Source organism: Arvicola amphibius, chromosome 9 (genome assembly GCF_903992535.2).
Source record: "Arvicola amphibius chromosome 9, mArvAmp1.2, whole genome shotgun sequence".
NCBI classification, from domain to species: Eukaryota; Metazoa; Chordata; class Mammalia; order Rodentia; family Cricetidae; genus Arvicola; species Arvicola amphibius.
In genome coordinates, this window is record NC_052055.2 from 37,847,476 (window position 1) to 37,865,774 (window position 18,299).

At 50.2% G+C, this 18,299-nt stretch overlaps 1 protein-coding gene across 1 annotated transcript; it reads right to left on the reverse strand.

Annotated features, from left to right (window-relative positions):
- Positions 1-801: 801 nt before the first annotated feature.
- LOC119824003 (DNA dC->dU-editing enzyme APOBEC-3-like) lies at positions 802-16,018 on the reverse strand. The gene is made up of 8 exons (XM_038344149.2): positions 15,729-16,018; positions 12,727-12,883; positions 11,374-11,653; positions 11,120-11,234; positions 3,083-3,248; positions 2,053-2,311; positions 1,704-1,816; positions 802-1,334 (listed from the first exon to the last, which is right to left on the reverse strand). Exons 1-8 carry the CDS (start codon positions 15,812-15,814, stop codon positions 1,269-1,271), a joined length of 1,242 nt encoding a protein of 413 aa, XP_038200077.1. The 5' UTR covers positions 15,815-16,018; the 3' UTR covers positions 802-1,268.
- Between the last annotated feature and the right edge of the window lie 2,281 nt (positions 16,019-18,299).

Here is an 18,299-nt window from a genome sequence, read left to right on the forward strand (position 1 = left end):
CAGGGAAGGTTGGGATATTTAAACTACCCCCCAGATAATGAACACATGGTCTCCGGTTTTGCCTGGTCTCCCTTTCTCTCTCTTTCCCTCTCCATGTTTTTCCCAGGGCCACCTGGGAGTATTGCATTAAAACATGGGCATCTTTTATTTGGTCTGATTTGGTTTGATTGGAATTATTTGTTGGTGTGGCGGAGAGGTTCGGCTTAAGACAAATACCTAACACTCAGGAATTTGGATTTTAAAACTGTTTATTCTAGCCGGGTAGTGGTGCCACACACCTTTAATCCCAGCACCCAGGGGGCTTAAACTGTCTCTCTCTCTCTCTTTAAATTTATTTATGAAGTATACAGTGTTCCGCCTGCATGTAAGTGTTCAGGCCAGAAGAGGGCACCAGATCCCATTATAGATGGTTGTGAACCACCATGTGGTTGCTGGGAATTGAACTCAGGACCTTTGGAAGAACAGCCAGTGCTCTTAACCTCTGAGCCATCTCTCCAGACCCTTAAACTGTGTCTCAAAACAGACAGACAAACAAAGAAAAACTCAACTGTTTCTTCTCTTGATTTTTTTTTTTATTTTTTAAAAATTTTTTTAGGACAGGATTTCACTGTGTATCCCAGGCCGACCTCAAGCTTGTGGCAAACCTCCAGCCTCAGCCTCTCAAGTGTTGATTACAGATATGACCCATCATGGCCAATTTAATTTTTTCTTTCTTTTTCTTATTTATTTATTTATTTATTTATTTATTTATTTATTTATCTTTTTTGAGACAGGGTTTCTCTGTGTAGAAGTTCCTGGCTGTTCTGGAGCTTCCTATGTAGATCAGGCTGCCCTCCAACTTTCAGAGATCCTCCTGCCTTTGCTTCCCAATTACTGGGATTAAGGGTGTGAGCCACCATGCCCAGCACAATTTAAAATTTTCAATTACAAAATTAAGTACCTATCAATGAAAACTAAAGATAAAATGATAATACAAGAAAGGAAAGAAAGGTCTGGGATGGTGTCACAATCCCCAGAATGGTGGAGCACACCTTAATCCTAGTACTCAGGAGGCAGAGGCAGGTGGATCTCCACGAGTTTCAGACAGGCCTGGTTTAGTAGCAAGTCCAGAGTAGCAAACTACACAGTGAGACCATGTCTCAAAACAAAACAACAAAACAAAACCAAAAACCAAAAAACAGGAAGAGAACAAAGTCTTCTGGATCTGGTGTTGGGATGGAAGCCAAAAGATACACTAGAGACTACTGTCTCGAATCACTTCTTGCCATTCAGGACAGTGGGGGTCCAAGTTGTAGATTTCCAAGGTCATTCATCAAGTCTTGCAGACCCCAGGACTGTTGAGAGAGAAATTAGGTTGTGCGAATGGACATGAGAAAGGGACCAGAGATGCCATAGGGATGTTCAAGGAAAGAACAGGGACAAAGAGGTGAGGAGAGCGCCCGAGGGAGGTAGAGAAGGCAAGGACTGGGGTCCCTGGTGGGAGAGAACAAAAGATGTCTAGAGAGGAGGGTGTGGGGGATGGGGGTGTGGACAGCAGGGGCTCCAAAGCCCAGCTAAGGGAAAGAAAACCTGCAGCAATCAGGGTGGTAGGAAGGCGAGTACTGCGGAAGGGGGTGGAGCCTGAAACGGGAGGTGGCGTCTACAGTAGGAGGGGCCTGAAGTAAGAGGGCGGAGTCTGTAGCAAGGCGGATCTTGGATCTCACCTCCTTGATCCTCCCGAGCCGTCTCTGTATGCACCTGCTGTTTTTCTCCAGTTCCTTCCATGGCCTGAACGGCCCTTGGGGGTTTACAAAGTTTATCCAGCAGTCAGTAAATTCTGACATGGAAAAGAGGGTAGCCAGTGAGGCCCTAGGCTTCCAGAGACCTTCCTCCATCGTCCTCCCACCTTCCCCTCCCCATAGAATCCGCCCTTCTGGGTGGAGGCAAATCTTTGGCCTCAGCAGAGCCAGCACCCTTCCCTCCTGCCCAGCGTCTCCCCCATCCTCCTGGGTATGACTAGTCCTCTTGGAACTGGGAAACCTTTGCCCACTGATGGCTGTGGTCCCTTCTTACGTGGGAGGTCCATGACGTCCACCTGGATCCCTGATCGCCACAGAGAACACAACCCCTCCTGGTACTTCCTCCTCCAGTGGAAGTAGAGACGGGAGGCATAGATACGCAGGACCAGGCCCGGGTGATCCCTTTTGAATGCAACCAGTTCCTGGGCACAGTTCGGGCAGGGGCTCCATGTGAGGTAGCAGGTGATACGCTCTTGACTCAGCTTCAAGGAACGCATCTCATCAATGAAGAGGATTTCTGCGTGTTTACCTTTCTGAGAGGAGTCCAGGCAGAGAGAAGGAAGAGTTGGAAGGCAGAAAGAATCCGGACATCATGTGGCTGGGGGCAAGCTTGGAGACCAGGGGCTCTTTCTTGTGAATATCCTAATATCTTGCCTAGTGCGAGGAGAGCACTCCCCCACTAACTCCACACTCCCAGAGCACCACAGCCTTTTCTAAACTTGACACGGGTCTCAGAGGTGCCCAGAGAGAAGGGGTCAGCAAACAGTTGGTGTTTTCAAGTTATGGTCCCCAGTGCTGTGACCTCACTTCAGGATACTGACTGGAGAGGTTTTCTTTTCTTTCGATTTTTTTTTTTAAGACAAGGTCTCTCTGTAAAGCCCTGACTATCTTGAAACTCACACTATATAGATAGAGCGGGGCTGGCCTTCAACTCACAGAGATCCATCTCTGCCTCCCAAGCGCTGGAATTAATGGTGTGGGCCACTATGCAGGACAAGAGCTTTTCAAAGATGTTTTAATCAGGACTCAGGCTAGGAGACAGCCGCGGAGAGGTCTCTGTGTGTTTCTTCAATGCAGTAAAAAGGCTAAGCTGGGAGGGTGCTCAAACACTGAGTGAGGGCACCTTGAAGGGCAGAAGCGTGAGGTATGCAAGGTTACAGCCTCGCAAGAAAGACTGAGCCCCAGTGTGTGCAAAACAAAAAGAGAGGGAAGTGAAAGCTAGGACCCTCAAAATGTGCATGATGTATTGGAGAGGGGAAGCCCCTGGCTGCCTCTACATCTGGCTCTGAGAACCCATGTGGCACCTTGTTTTGCAGGCAGCCTTTGAATGGTTTTTGGTCACTGCACTGCTCCAGCTGGTAGCACAGATAGGTCTTCCTTCGGTAGTAGCGGTGCTGGACTGGCTGGACCCGGTGCCTGTTGTTAAATTGTAAGTAGAATGTGTCTTCTCTCAGCAGACTCTCTGGGCTTCTAGACAAGAAACAAGGCAAGGTGTGAAAATGTGAGCTCTGGGCTCAGCCAACTCAAGCCAACCCTGGCCAAGGAGGGGGGGAGGTGCAGGTGCACTGGGGAGTTCCCCCTCTCACCCTGTCCACTGCCCCACACTGCCCGTGGATGCCAGTTAGGAACGACGGTCATGCCGAACCATTCCAGAAAATGCTTTACATGTATTTATTTATTTATTAATTCTGGCTGTGTGCGTGTGTGCCACTGTGCATGAATAAATGTCATAGCACGTGTAGCGGTCGGAGGTTAGCTTGCAGGAACTGGTCCCCTCCTAGCGTGTGGCTCATCAGGTTGGCAGCACATTTACCCACTCAGATATATTGCCAGCCTGAGACATAGTTTTGTTTTGAGACAGCGTTTCTCTATGTAGCCTTGGCTATCCTGAAACTTGTCCTACAGACCAGGCTGACCTCAAACTCAGAGATCTGCTTACCTCTGCTGGAATTAAAGGTATGTGCTACCACTGCCTGGCCTGAGACATTTTTTGACTCAAGGTCTGGCTCTTGCTGTCCATAAGTCCAAACTTGAGTTGACGTGGCTACATGACGTCACTGCCTGACTGCCAACATAGAACCTCCCCGCAGAGAAGCAGCCCCACACTTCCTACTGCCTTGCCTGATGATCTAATGACGTATCTGCCTCTGCTTTTGATGTCTGCAGCATCAATCTGTCACCTCCATCCCCACCTGCCTGGTTCTCCAGGAGAAAGTAACCCCAAGTTCTCAGGGGGACCACATGCCTCGTGTGTGCAAAACTGCAAATACAGATTAACGGATAACGGGTTTTTGCCCCTCCGCTTTGCCCCCTGCCTGGCCTAAGGTTAAGTTCATTGTGCAAGATCAATGAAACCTTTCTTTTGTTTAAAAAGGATTTTAAGCTGGACAGTGGCGGCACATGCCTTTAATCCCCAGCACTTGGGAGGCAGAGGCAGGCGGATCTCTGTGAGTTCGAGGCCAGCCTGGTCTACAGAGCGAGTTCCAGGACAGCCAGGACTACACCATGAAATCCTGCCTCAGAAAAACAAAAACAACAACAAAAAGATTTTAGTTTTCATCTTTAATTATGTGGGGGTGGGGTGGGGGTGCACATGTGTGCAGGTGCCCACAGAGGTCAGAAGAGTGTCACAGTCCTGAAACTGGGCTTACAGGCAATTATGAGAGACCTGGTGTGAGCGCCTCTGCAAGAGCAGTTGGCACTCTTAACCCCTGAGCGCTCTTGGCAGTGCCCAAGCTTGGCTTATCTCGGCCAGATCTTGCTGGAAGGTAACATTCTATGGCCCTCAGACCCATGTGAAATCAAGTCCCTCGCTTCCCCAAGTGTGGGTGTGGGCGTGGGCACAGGCACGCTAGAGCACACAGATAACGTCCAGGCGGCGATCCAACTAGCAACACACGGGAACATTTGAGGATTAGCAGCACATAAACAGCCAGGCGAAGCTATCCTTCAGTGCATTCCACAGCTGAAGCTTATGAACCTAAACCAAGGATAAAGGGGCCAAAAGGGCAGCCGGAACCCAGGGGAGGATGGGTGCTCTCTGATGGGGTCTTACAACATCCAAAGTGCTTTCTCCTCAAAATGACCCCAAACCTACATATGCCCATCCATACCTGTGCCCACCAGACAGATCTTTTTGTTTGTTTGTTTTGTTTTGTTTTGTTTTGTTTGTTTGAGACAAGGTTTCTCTGTGTTACTTTAGAGTCTGTCCTGGAACTCGCTCTGGCCTCAAACTCACGGAGATTACCACCGCCCAGCTAGATCTTTTGTTTTTAAATGCAAGGTCTTACTGTGTAGCTCTGGTAGACCTAAAACTCACCCTGTAGTGCAGGTTAGCCTTGAGCTCATAGAGATCCACCCTATTGGTGCTAGGATTAAAGGCCTGTGCCACGGACTGGGAGTTGGAGGGGGGCAGGTTGATCTCTGAGTTTAAGGCTAGCCTGGTTCCAGAGTGAGTTCCAGAACAGCCAGAGCTACATGGAGAGACTGTCTCAGAAAAAACAAACCAAGCCAACCAACCAACCAAGATCTGTGCCATCTCACCTAGTGTTAGGCGGGTCCTTTGAAAACAATTCTATTTCCTCTTTATTTATGTGATTCTGTGCACGCACACCGTCCGCATGTAGCAATTTAGCATCTGGTGACTATGTGGGGACCGGGAAATTTTGCCTTGAACTGTTCTTTTATTTCTCTTGACTTGGAGCCCTTGAGGAGCTGGGGGTTTTCCCAATGTACTTGAGGCATCTGCGCCTGATGTGTGTGTGTGTGTGTGTGTGTGTGTGTGTATGTGTACATGTGCCTTAGAGGGAAAGGCCACACACACCCATGTGGGAGGGAACTAACTCTCCCAAGTTGTCCTCTGAGCCGCACATGCGCTCCTTGCCACACATGCACCCCCTTACCCATACACAAACTAAACACAAAAAGGGTTGAGGCTCTTTTATAGAATGGGAGAGAATCCTTGCTGGCCATACATCTAACAGAGAATTCATACATTGAAGATAAAGAGCATAACAAACAAACAAACAAACAAAAAACCCACCAAAACCCACTATCCAATCAGTAAATGAGAAATGAATCAGACAGTTATCACAAGAAGTACAAAGAAAGCCGGGCGGCGGTGGCATACGCCTTTAATTGCAGCACTCGGGAGGCAAAGGCAAGGGGATCTCTGTGAGTTCAAGGCCAGTCTGGTCTACAGAGTGAGTTCCAGGGCATCCAGAGTTACACAGAGAAACCCTAGCTTGAAAACAAAACAAAACAGAAGTACATGAGATCGACACATGGTGAAAAAATGTTCAGCATCTTTGGCCGGGAGGAAATGCACTGAGACTGGATGACTGCGGTGCTGAGACACTGGGCTGCGTGACTGCGGTGCTGAGACACTGGGCGTGCGTGACTGCGGTGCTGAGACACTGGGCGTGCGTGACATCCGGTGGTGTGACACTGGCGTGCGTGACTGCGGTGCTGAGACACTGGGCATGCGTGACTGCGGTGCTGAGACACTGGGCGTGCGTGACTGCGGTGCTGAGACACTGGCGTGCGTGACATCCGGTGGGTGGTGACACTGGGCGTGCGTGACTGCGGTGCTGAGACACTGGGCGTGCGTGACTGCGGTGGTGTGACACTGGGCGTGCCGTGACTGCGGTGGTGTGACACTTGGGCGTGCTGACTGCGGTGCTGAGACCTGGGCGTGCGTGACTGCGGTGGTGTGACACTGGGCGTGCGTGACTGCGGTGGTGTGACACTGGGCGTGCGTGACTGCGGTGGTGTGACACTGGGCGTGCGTGACTGCGGTGGTGTGACACTGGGCGTGCGTGACTGCGGTGCTGAGGTGCTGAGACACTGGGCGTGCGTGACTGCGGTGGTGTGACACTGGCCATGCAGGCAGGAGGACCTGGTTTGGATCCCAAGCACCCATGTAAAAAGCCAGCTATAGAGGTTTGGGCCTCTAATCCCAACACTGGCACGCTTTGTACAGGGTATCACTGGAGCCGGCCATCCAGCCCGTGTGGCACTCGGTGAAAATACCCAGCATTCCTCTGCCATTCCCAACATGCACACACACACACACACATGAACATATACACATACCTCACACCACATAAGCTATATTGAGTCTCTACCTCACGCAGCAATACCTCATGCACTTGAGCAGCAGAGGCAGGAGGATCACAGCAAGCTATGGTCTACATAGCAAGCTTTAGGCTACCCAGGGCTTTGGAATGAGAGACCCTGTTTAATAAAAGTAAACAAAAACATTAAAAAAATAAATAAGCGACCACAAATGTTGGTGAGGAATGGGCATAGGGAAGAAGCCCCCCGCACTGTAGCTAGGCACACGCTAGTGCAGTCACACAGAGGTTCTGCAGACAGACAAGCATTCACTATCACACAACCCCCACACACCACTCCTCAGTATACATGGGAAAGACTCCAAGTCACACGGCAGAGGCAACTGCACATCTGTGTTTATTCCGATACCCACAAAAGCCAAAATACGGGGCCAGCCTGGGTGTGTCCATCAGCAGAGGAATGGGTGAAGAAAAGGGAGCCTGGTTACATGATGGGGTTCTCCTCAGCCACGAAGGGGGAAAGTGTGTGTTTATTGGAGACCATGTGTGCGTGTGTGTGAAGTAAAAGGGAGACTGTGGTGAGGAAGGGTCCAGTGGAGAGGGAACAAGAACTCACTGGGGTGTGTGTGTGAGAGAGCCAACTACAATATATATTTGTGAAAACCCCCACAATTAAATCTATTATTTTGTGCATTGATTTTAAAATTATAAATATATATAAATACATTGGAAACAAAGCTAAAAGCACAGAACTGGGGAAAGAGTGGGGGCTTCTGAAGAGGCAGGACCCGGAGTGGGAGGGAGGGAGGGAGACGAAACAGCTGGTACTGTTCCGCTCTTTGGAGGCCATCTGTGGCCCTGGGAAAGTCCCTGGTTTGTGACTGGGTTTCTAAAACACCTGCTTGTGACTCACGCACCCCTACCAGGGTCTCTAGGTGGGGTGGCTCTCTTGTTTTTAATCTCCTTGGGCTCTGCCCATCAATATTCTGTTTTCAAGCCTCTCACATACCTGTCTTGGGGCATCCTGTGGGGTATCCTGGGCAGGTTGATCCTAGTCCTTGTCTGGGTCCTTGGGTCTGGGGCTCCACTTCCTACCAAGTAGGTTCTGTCTATGAGACCCTGATCATGATCTACAGGCCCCACCCCGGAACAGGAGGGCCCAGAGCAGTTAGGTTGGCTAGGGCTCACTCTCCTTCCTGTTGTTCTCTGACTTGGCAAAGCAGAGCCTAGGATGGAGACAGGTCTCCCCATGCAGTCTGAACAGGGATCCAAAAGGAAAGAGGAAGTAAATGCCAGAAAGGGAGGTGGGTGCAGAGCTGGACCACAAAGGGGGAAGGGCAGATGGCGCCTTCTTCACCCACTCCTAACTGGCACTTGGTGTGGTTCAAGGCACAGGATTTCCTCTCCAGCCTCAGAGAAGGTAACACCTCTGCCCTACCTGCTATCTCAGCAATACAGGAAGGGGGGTGGGGAGGTTGTGGCTCTGACATCTCAGAAGAGGTCTCAAGCGCAAAGAGAAACTGAGTCTCTAGAGGTCACACCGCAAATGAAGAACATGGCTGGAGAGTGGCCATGCTTGGCTGTGCTCCCTCCTCCTCCAGCTGCTGCTTCTGTGGCCCTCATTGTTTTCAGGAAGCAGCAGAAGTAGGGGTTGGGGAAGAGGTGGCTCCCACCCAGGGCCTGCCAGGTCTAAGCTACAAGGACAGGGACTTCAAGTTCACATTCCTGAAGCTGCCAGTCTGCTTTGGCAAGTCTCAACCAAGGCTCCTCAGATTAGAGAACACAAAGAACATTCTGTAAAAGCTGTCCCTTAGGGCCTGGCTCTCACAAGACCCAGAGTCCCCAGCGGGTCTTCAGTGACCTCTGTACCTCCTCCCCACTCTCAGCCTCCACCCTGCCCTGGCTCCGCTCCTGATGTTAACAGAGGCTCAAGCAAGAGTTTAGAGACACCTCTTCCCTCCCCGCAATCTGTCCCAGTGTCAGAGGAATATTCCGGGATGAGCCGGGTCCTTTTAGGAAGAGATCACATCTGTATACTGGCAGCTTATCCAAGTCAGAGTGCTGAGGCACGTCCCACATCAAGGAGTGGAACCCTGGCTTCTCCCTCGAGAATATTCTCACGTCTCCAGACTTAAGAGGCACTGTGAGGGACAGAAAACACCAACTCTATGAGCCACAGACAGAGAGGAGATTGCTGCCAAGGGAGCCGTGCCAGGCTCAGGCAGCTCTCAGACATTTGGGGGCAGGTTGCAAGGACAGGCCTAAGCATCTCCCGACACAAGAAGCAGTCTTGCTCAAGAGGGACAATGTTGATGACTGAGACACTGGAGCTTGGGGCCACATTAGGGCCTATGATGTACCTCTCCCCTTGAGGAAGATTTGGAAGGCAGACATGCTGACCCCACCAGAGGACCCTTGGATGCTGCCTTCAAATGCCATACCAACAGCCCAGAGGAAGATGGGACTCTGGCCATCACACAGTGAGCTCATGGCATCCCTGCCTCTGAGTCTGTATGCCTGGAGTCATCTGGGTCAAGCAGAGCTCCTGCTTCTTGTGGTGTTATGAAATGGCCTACTAAGGGCCTGTGGACCCTGGCCAACCCGTCAGCATGCTGCCTGAGCTTCCCTGAAACACCTGCCTCCTGGTCTCACTTCCCATCCTGCCTGGTGCCAGATGTGCATTCCCTGGCTGCCCCTCTTGAACTCACAGAGATCCTCCTGCCTCTGCCTCCCGAGGACTGGGATTAAAGACATGCACCACCACCGCCTGGCTTCTACTCTTAAAAAAAAACTATTTAATTGTATTATTTTATATTATTTTGAGTGTGTGCGCATGGACTAAGTCTGGAGGTCAGAGGGCAACAATAGCATTATTTCCCTCCTTCCTCCCTTATGTGGGTTCCAGGGATCAAATTCATGTCCCAAGGCTCGCATACCAAGCACCTGGACCGACCAAGCAATCCTATCAGCCTGCGTCTACCCATCTTGTTCCTCCACCGTCCTCTCCCCAGCCTCCTATGGAAGTATATATTCCACCATTCCTCTTAGTTCAGGCCCCAGGCACTGAGGCTCACCAGCACCCCACCCAGAACTCCATGGGAGGGGATCCAGGGTATAGCAAGGTCTAGATGAAGAGGGTGTTGGGGCTTGGTCAGGGATTCTCCAGCACGCTGACAATCAGAGCAAGGACACAAAGAAGCCTCCTACCGCCCAGGGCGGGGTAGTAGTGGTGCACACTAATCCCAGCACACTAATCTCAGCACTCCGGAGGCAGAGGTAGGTGGATCTTTGTGAGTTCGAGAACAGCCTGAGTTCTCTATAGCTATTGAGAAACCCTGTCTTGAAAAACAAACAAACAACAACAACAAAAGGAACTCAAGGAACCCAAGTTCAAGGTCCTAAGCCTGATTCCAAGTGCAACCATTTAGGCAAGTCCTTATCCAGGCCTTATGGGAAGAGGGAATTTGGACAGAGGGATACTAGGAAAGAAGGACCACACAGCACAGTGACTCAACAAGAAGGGACCATCTATAAGGCAGTGAGAGCCTCAGAAAAGCTGCCTGTCAGCCTCTTGGACCTGTAGAGAGCACAGGCTGGCTTAGCATCTGGTAGGTGACTTCATGGCAGCTGGGGCTCTGGCAGCCTCTTCCTTCCTCTGAGCACTCAAAGCTGCTTTTTAAAAAAAAAATTTTTTGTTTGTTTGTTTTTTGAAATAGGGTTTCTCTGAATAGCTCTGGCTGTTCCAGAATTCACTCTGTAGATCAGGCTGGCCTTTAAGTAAGTCACAGAGATCTGCCTGCTTCTGCCTCCCAAATGCTGGGATTAAAAACATGGGCCACGACTGCTCAGTGGCTGCCTTTTTTTTTTTTAAATGTATTTTCTTATGTGCTTTGGTGCTTTGCCTGCATGCATGTCTGTGTGAGGGTGCAGGATTCCCCTGGAACCGGACTTACAGTTGGCGCTGCCATGTGGGTGCTGGGAATTGAACCTGGGTCCTCTGGAAGAGTAGCCAATGTTCTTAACTGCTGAGCCGTCTCTTCATTAACTCACGGCTGCCTTGTTGGAATTTCTCTGCCTTCCAATCTCCATGCTTATACTCACACCAATTCACTTCCGTTTAGCAACTGGATTCAATCACGATGTCATGATGGCAGACACCAGGTTAAGGAGTGGGAAGGGCCTTGTGGGTAAAGATGCCCCAGAGAAAGAGGAGGTTTGGGAGGAGGAAGAAGAAGAGAGAAGGCCAGGCATGAGAAAGCCCCTCACCTGAGAATATCACAAAGCTTTGATTCATAGAACCAAAAATGTATTTTAAGTTTCTTCCAAGGCCTGAATGACTTGCCATCATTGTCCACAAATTTGTCCCAACACTTTTCAAATTCTGAGATAGAAGAGGAGAGAAAGCAGTCAGGGGCCAGCAGGACTTTCCACAGTCCCTCCAGGCCGACTCTCATACTGCTCCCCCTTCACCGTAGGGCACGCCCCCAGGCGCTCCCGCAGCCTTGATGCCCGCCCCTCACCTGGAAAGTCCATGGCCGCCATCTGGGCTCCTGCCTGATGCAGCCGGCGAAGCTTGTCCTGGTAGTTCGGAAGCCAAAAATAGTAGATGCGGGAGCTGAAGATGGCCAGGCTCAGGTTGCGGTGAGTGTCCAGGAACCTGGCCACCTGCTCAGCACAGTCATCGCAGGGGCTCCAGGAGGCATACCAGGTGATATTGTACTTTTCATCGGGAGGCAACACTTCCAGTACGTGGGTGTGGAACCAGTACAGGAAGCATTCTTCAGCATGGAGGCCGCCATTCTGGGAAAGAAAGGGGAATCCATGATGAGAGGGGAGGAGCAAGTTGCGCGCGGGCAAATAATCCTGTCACTTGACTGGTTCTGCGTCTCGGCTCCTTCCCCATCCTCCCTCCTTAATTTCGCATCCCTCACCAATCTTGGTTTAACTATCAACCTCACATCCATTCTGCATCTCCCAGGCTTCTCTCGGTAGCACTCTGAGCCTCGCTGGTAGCCATGTCCATTGGGGGCAACTAGATATCATCTGCCGTATCTGCTCAGGAGGGCATGGGCTAAGATGTTCCCTTAACCAGGCAAGGGTAGCTCCCAAGTCTTGAAATGCGGCTCATCCATATGAGTTAACATTTACAGCATCTGCACAACACACATGTTATTTTGTTCCCTCTAAAATTATCTATGTATTTATTTATTGGTTTTTCGAGACAGGGTTTCTCTGTGTAGCCATGGCTGTCCTGGAACTAGCTCTGTAGACCAGGCTGGCCTTGAACTCAGAGATCCAGCTGCCTCTGAGGCCTGTGGAGTGTTGGGATTAAAGGTGTGCACTGCCGTGCCCGACCATATTCTCACTGGGCTGAGTTCCTGCCTCTTCTAAGAAGAGTCTGGACAATCTATTTAGGTTTGTGTGTGTGTGTGTGTGTGTTTTCCTGTGTATTGGAACATACGTGTGCCAGAATGTGCACATGAAGTGGCTATAAATTAACACCGGATCTTTTTCTTGTTTCCTCTCCACATTGAGGCAGGTCTCCCACTGTACCCAGAGCTTGCTCTGGAGCATCCTTGGCTCTGCCTTCCCATTGGTTAGGATTTTAGCTGCCTTCTCTGTCCGCCTGGCTTTCACAGGCTTTTGTGGCACCCCTCTGCAGCCTCTTGGCGTTTATTTATTTACTATTTATTGATTTGTTTGTTTAGACAAGATCTCACATAACCCAGGCTGGACTCAAACTCTTCATAACCAAGGATACGCTTGAGCGTCTGGTCTTCCTGCCTTCACTTCCTGAATGCTAGGGTCACAGGTGTGAGCCACTATGCTGGTTTTTCTGTGCTGCCAAGGATCAAACCCAGGACTCCATGTACCTCTTTTCTAAAGACCCCTTGGCAAAGGGGGACAGGCACACCACGCTCCATCCTATTCACTTCATAGCACAAGAAGGTATTCTTTCGGTCGTAGGCATAGCGTAGGTTCTTAAAGTGGAAGTAGTATGTTTTTTGATACAACGTCTCTATCGGGTTTCTGCAGGCACAAGAGAGAAAACAGAAATTTCAGAGTGTGCCCTGGAGTGACTCCAAGCAGAACAAGGCCCCTGGAGTTCTGAGACACCGCCTGCTCTTAACCTTTGACAAGCTCTATAGTCTTTCCAAGCAGGAAGATGGGGAGAGAAGAGAAAAACGTTGCAGCCAGAGTGGTACCCTCCTACCCATGTCCCAGTGCTGGTCCCTCCAGTGGAACCCCTAGCTGAGACCACAGAAGGCCCCAAACTCTTCCATCTATGAGTAATAACTTTTAGCATTTCACCCCAGCTCCCTCCTGACTTGACACCTCTGCAGGGTAGGGAGGTTCTTAGAATCAAGGAAATGGTACCGGAGCAACAACTCAGTCAGAAAAGCGTTGGCACACAAGTCCTGACTCTCAGAGCAAATGTAAAAGTCAAGCATAGGGGTGTACATATCTAATCCAAGAGTTGGGGTACCAAGACAAGATCTCATTGGCCAACCAGCCGGAATCTGCAGCTTGTTTCAGTGAAAGACCCTAGCTCATAAAAAAAGGCAGAAAGCAACTGAGGAAAACAGGTGACAACAGCCTCTGGCTCCCAGATGCGAGCACACATATACAACCCCTTACACACACAGATCCACGGTTGGAGAAACTCCTAACTTCACATAGATAGTCTACTCTCAGCATTGGGTCTGCTGAACTCCTCAAATCCTTCCATGACCCCGAGGGAGATGTTCCCATTTAATAGACAGAGAAAACCCAAACCTATTACTATAGCCTTTGGGGATCAGGAACAGGGGGGTTATTCCAAGATTGAGTCCTGCTTGATCTATATAGTGAGTGGCAGGCTAGCCAGGGCTTCATAGCAAAATCCTGTCTGAACAAACAAACAAAAGCAGTCAAACTGCCACCACCACGAATTCCCACAACACAGTAACAAACAAACAAAACCGAGGAGACAGAACTCCCCTATCATAGAGCTGGGAGGGACAGAGCTAGGTCGGGTTAGGCCAGCTGATCCATGTTGTCATTAGGACAGGGGAGTCAGCAGCCTGTAGAATAAAAGGGCCAGAAGACCCAGACTTCAATGAAGAATGGTCAGAAGAATGAGGGTCTTATCTCTGTCACTGGGAGGAGAGGTGACTTCCAGGCCTGATTACAAGGCCACACAAGGGCCAAGGCTATTAACAGATAGGTGCCTGCCAGAGATTACAGGCGGATCGAGGCCAGCCTGGTCTACAAGAGCTGGTTCCAGGACAGGCTCCAAAGCTACAGAGAAACCCTGTCTTGAAAAGCAAAACAAAAGCAAAAACAAAAACAACAAAACCCAGATAAGTGCCTATACCTGACTTCAGGAGATCTAAGCCTGTAGAGCACACTGGCTGGCAAGGGGCTTTCCCTTGAAGATTTAAAGACATGCTTTTCTGTGCTATGCCTTGCTGAGGCCCCTCCTGGGAGTCACTCTAGACAGGTCTACCCATCACTAGACAGAATAAAGCTGTTCAGGGAAAGGTGACGTTCTAAAGACACGAGAAAAAGAAAAAAGAAAAAAAAAACAGTATGGCCCAGGGAGATAGATGATTCAGCAAATAAAAGTACTAGCCTTAAAAGCCTGCACCCCCTATCACACACACACACACACACACACACACACACACGCACACACGGTTGCTTGGGGTGCCAGAGGGCCAGTGGTCTCTGGCTGCTGACCGCTCACTCCCACTCCACTTTCTTGGCAATACACTGGGCCGTCTCCTTCTTACACATGAGCTGTTCAAAGAATTCTTGAATCGAGATCAAAAGCGCCAGGAGAGGGGATAGAAACCAGTGACACTGTGGGAGGAGGCAGGGCGGGAGCATAACTTTCATATATCTATATGGCTTTAAAATACGCGCATGGCGCTTGACATTGGATATGTGTACGTGCGTGTATGTGTTGTGTGTTGATGTGTGATGCTGAGTTGCCTGGAGGTCCAGAGAGGGCCTTGGATCCCCTGAAGTTGGAGATCATGGTTGTGAGCCATACATGTTTGTTGGGAATTGGACTTGGGTCCTCTGTAGAACTGGCAACGTTCTTAACTGCTGAGCCATGTCTACAGTCATCTCCCGCCCAATTTTTTCCTCAAATGTTATCTGAATGGTGTGGTTGAGAGCGGTCACAGTGACCATCCAGGCAGTGGGGGTGTTGGGGGATTTCTCACTCTTTCTTCCCCGGGGGACGCGGGGGAGGGCTACTTCTGAAAAGGTGATTCCCATAGTCTCAGAGAGTGGTCCCCTCTTCTCCCAGCGTCCCCCGAGGTTGGGTTAGAACATCCATCAAAAGTGCTCCAAACATGATAGTCCAAGGTCTGCTTCCATGGATTTTTCTTTAAATTCTGATGCCCAGGCTAGCCCAGGATCAGCAGGAAGACCTACAGGCGAGCAGCCCCAGTTTTTTTTTCTTTCTTTTTTTGGTTTTTCAAGACAGGGTTTCTCTGCAGCTTTTTTAGAGCCTGTCCTGGACCTAGCACTTGTAGACCAGGCTGGCCTCGAACTCACAGAGATCCGCCTGCCTCTGCCTCCCGAGTGCTGGGATTAAAGGCGTGCGCCACCACCGCCCGGCTGAGCAGCCCCAGTTTTAGGAAGAAATATGGACGGTGTGGAGAGGGAGTGCAGAGGGACCAATGTAGAAGCAGCTATGAGGCAACTGAAGTGGCTTAGATCAAGGACCCTCGGAGGGGAATGGGAGCTACAGAGAATCATGGAGAGAGATTGGGGGGGGGCGCAGGGCTGGGGACCTGGGGAAGAGGCCCAGCACATAGCACAATGGGGGCCACCAGGAAGAAACTGCAGTGGAAATTTGGAGTAGCGGGGCCAGTCGTACCTGATCGGTGAATAGGGTCTGCGACAGCGGCATCCCAGGCAGGTTGGTCCCATCCCAGCTCTGGGCCCCAAGCGCTGGAGTTGCATTTCCTGTGTACAGGCCCTGGCTTTGGGAGACCCCAGAAGTGCGAGTGACCTCCTGGGCCATGTGAGTGAAGGCCCCACCCTCTTCCTGCTTCAGCTCCCGGAATGGGAGGGCTCTGGGCGATCGAGCCCAGAAGGCTCCTGCCCACCTTCCCTCCTATCCTCTGCCCTCGGGCATGGCAGAGACCTGTTTCTCGGTACAGCGGCCCGAGGGAGGATCGCAAAGAGAAACAGAAAGTAACTGACGGCAGAGGGAGGCGGGTGCCGAGCGCTTTGAGGGGCAGGACAGACGCCTGTAGGGTAGCCCCAGGCTTCTCTATCCAACAGACCCCCACCCTGGCTGTGCCAGAGTTTGCAGCGGTTACTGAAGCCAAACCAAGGGTTTGACTCTCCGGGTGTGAAGGAGGCGTGGATTCTGGGTGGGAACTCCTGGGTTCTCTTCCCTCGATTCACGACGGGAGGGAACAGTCAAGCTTTGGGTTTCTAGTTGTGGGCTTGGATTTTGACATTCTTCATCTTTGATTTCCCAGCCGCTCCAGATGAAGAACCAGCCTGGGACCGACGGGGAACACAAAGTCAGATGGGTCATTGATGGCTCAGGATCAGACAGATCAGATGCAGGTGGTCGAGCTGGCATTAGAGCTCGTGATCCAAACTCGTTTCCTGTTTTGTCCCCTGCAGATAAGAGAGACCGATGCTAAAGATGAGCGGTCGATCTTGCTGTCCCCAATCAGCTGGCTCTCAAGGGTGCCAGTGCGAACCAAGACAAAGCTCGTGCACGCTGCTGGTTGTTGAAGTTCATCCAGAATTCTATGGAGGAATGAATGCACACGGGGTCAAGTCATCTACGTGCCCTGGGATACACGTCGGAGCGGGAGAATCCGGGCTCCCCGCAGAGACTCCGGGCTCACTAGCCCGCTGTTCTGGAGTGAGAATGTGTCACAGCGCCCACACATGGTGGACGTCTGTTCTACCTTTGTGCAGAGCGGATGGACTGATTAAACTTGGTGGGATGAGGTATGTGTGTGAAGTTTTTCCATTGCCATGAAAAACGAATGGGCACAATAAAACAGCCTTGATGGGAAATACTACTTCATTCAGAAGTAGACGCATTAAAAAGAAAAATATAACGAAAAGGGACCCAGAAAACACACCAAGCCCAGCTTCCAAGGAGTTAGAAGACAGAATGCTAAAACTCTAGGTTTGCAGCAAAGGAATGAACTCTGTCCCTTTATTACTGTGTGATCTTGGGTAATTTATTTAACATCCCCAAGTCTAATATTTCCCATTATAAATGGACATTTAAAAAAACAAAACAAGGGCTGGAGAGATGGCTCAGTGGTTAAGAGCATTGCCTGCTCTTCCAAAGGTCCTGAATTCAATTCCCAGCAACCACATGGTGGCTCACAACCATCTGTGATAAGGTATGGTTCCCTCTTCTGGCCTGCAGGCATACACACAGATAGAATATTGTAATACATACAAATAAATAAATATTTAAAAAATAAAATAAAAACAAACAAAAACAGCCTGGCAGTGGTGGCTCAATGCCTTTAATCCCAGCACTTGGGAGGCATGGGCAGGTGGATCTCTGAGTTCGAAGCCAGCCTGGTCTACAGAGTGAGTTCCAGGACAGCTAGAACTACACAGAGAACCCTGTCTTGAACACTCCCCCCCCCCCCACACAAAAAAAACCCTACTTTATGGGGCTACTGGCAAGAAAATATGGTTTATGTAAGAAACTTAATGGGTACCCAAACTGTTACAAAAACAGTCAAAGGAATGATACCAACACTCACACGGCATTTGTAACATAGTGTTTGTACAAACTCAACAGGGGGGTGTTGCTTATACAAGTCTGCGGTTATCTTACACACAGCTCTCACACAAGCTGGGGTCTTGTCTTCATTTTTAACCAACTGTTCTCCCTGTGACGGAGTATACAGGGGGAAGGGCCAAGCCATGGAAGAAGCTGGGTAGGCGGACTACTGTTCAGACTTACTCTGGGCCCTTCAGTGTGGTCCCCATGTGATTAGGGAGAGTCAGGGAGGGCAAGGGTATTCTCATAAACAAGTCAAGGTCATGGGCTGGGGAAGGCCAGGTTACAGGAAATCAGCTCCGACAGTGAATAGAAACTTATTTTTTAACAATACAGCATAATGGCTCCTCCTTCACAATGGAGCCAGGTGGGTTCCTCAGAATCTCACCCCACTTGTGTTTCTGTGTCTTAGTTAGGGTTTCCAATTGCTGTGGTGACGAAACCACTTGGGGCGGAAAGGGTTTATTGGCTTATGTTTCCATCACTGAAGGAAGCCAGGATAGGAACTGGAACATAGCAGGAACCTGGAGGCAGGAGTTGGTGTAGATGCCGTGGAGAGATGCAGCTTACTATCTTGTTCCTTATGATTTGCTCAGCCTGCTTTCTTCTCTCTCTCTCTGTCTCTCTCTCTGTCTCTCTCTCTGTCTCTCTCTCTACTCTCTCCTCTCT

Excerpts from the sequence above, each read along its gene's own strand:
- LOC119824003 (XM_038344149.2), bottom strand. The coding sequence starts at position 15,814 with ATGCAACTCCAGCGCTTGGGGCCCAGAGCTGGGATGGGACCAACCTGC. Across the intron at positions 11,654-12,726 it reads AAGGGGTCTTTAGAAAAGAG|AATGGCGGCCTCCATGCTGA; the intron begins GTACATGGAGTC and ends TTTCTTTCCCAG. Across the intron at positions 2,312-3,082 it reads AAGGCTGCCTGCAAAACAAG|AAAGGTAAACACGCAGAAAT; the intron begins GTGCCACATGGG and ends GACTCCTCTCAG.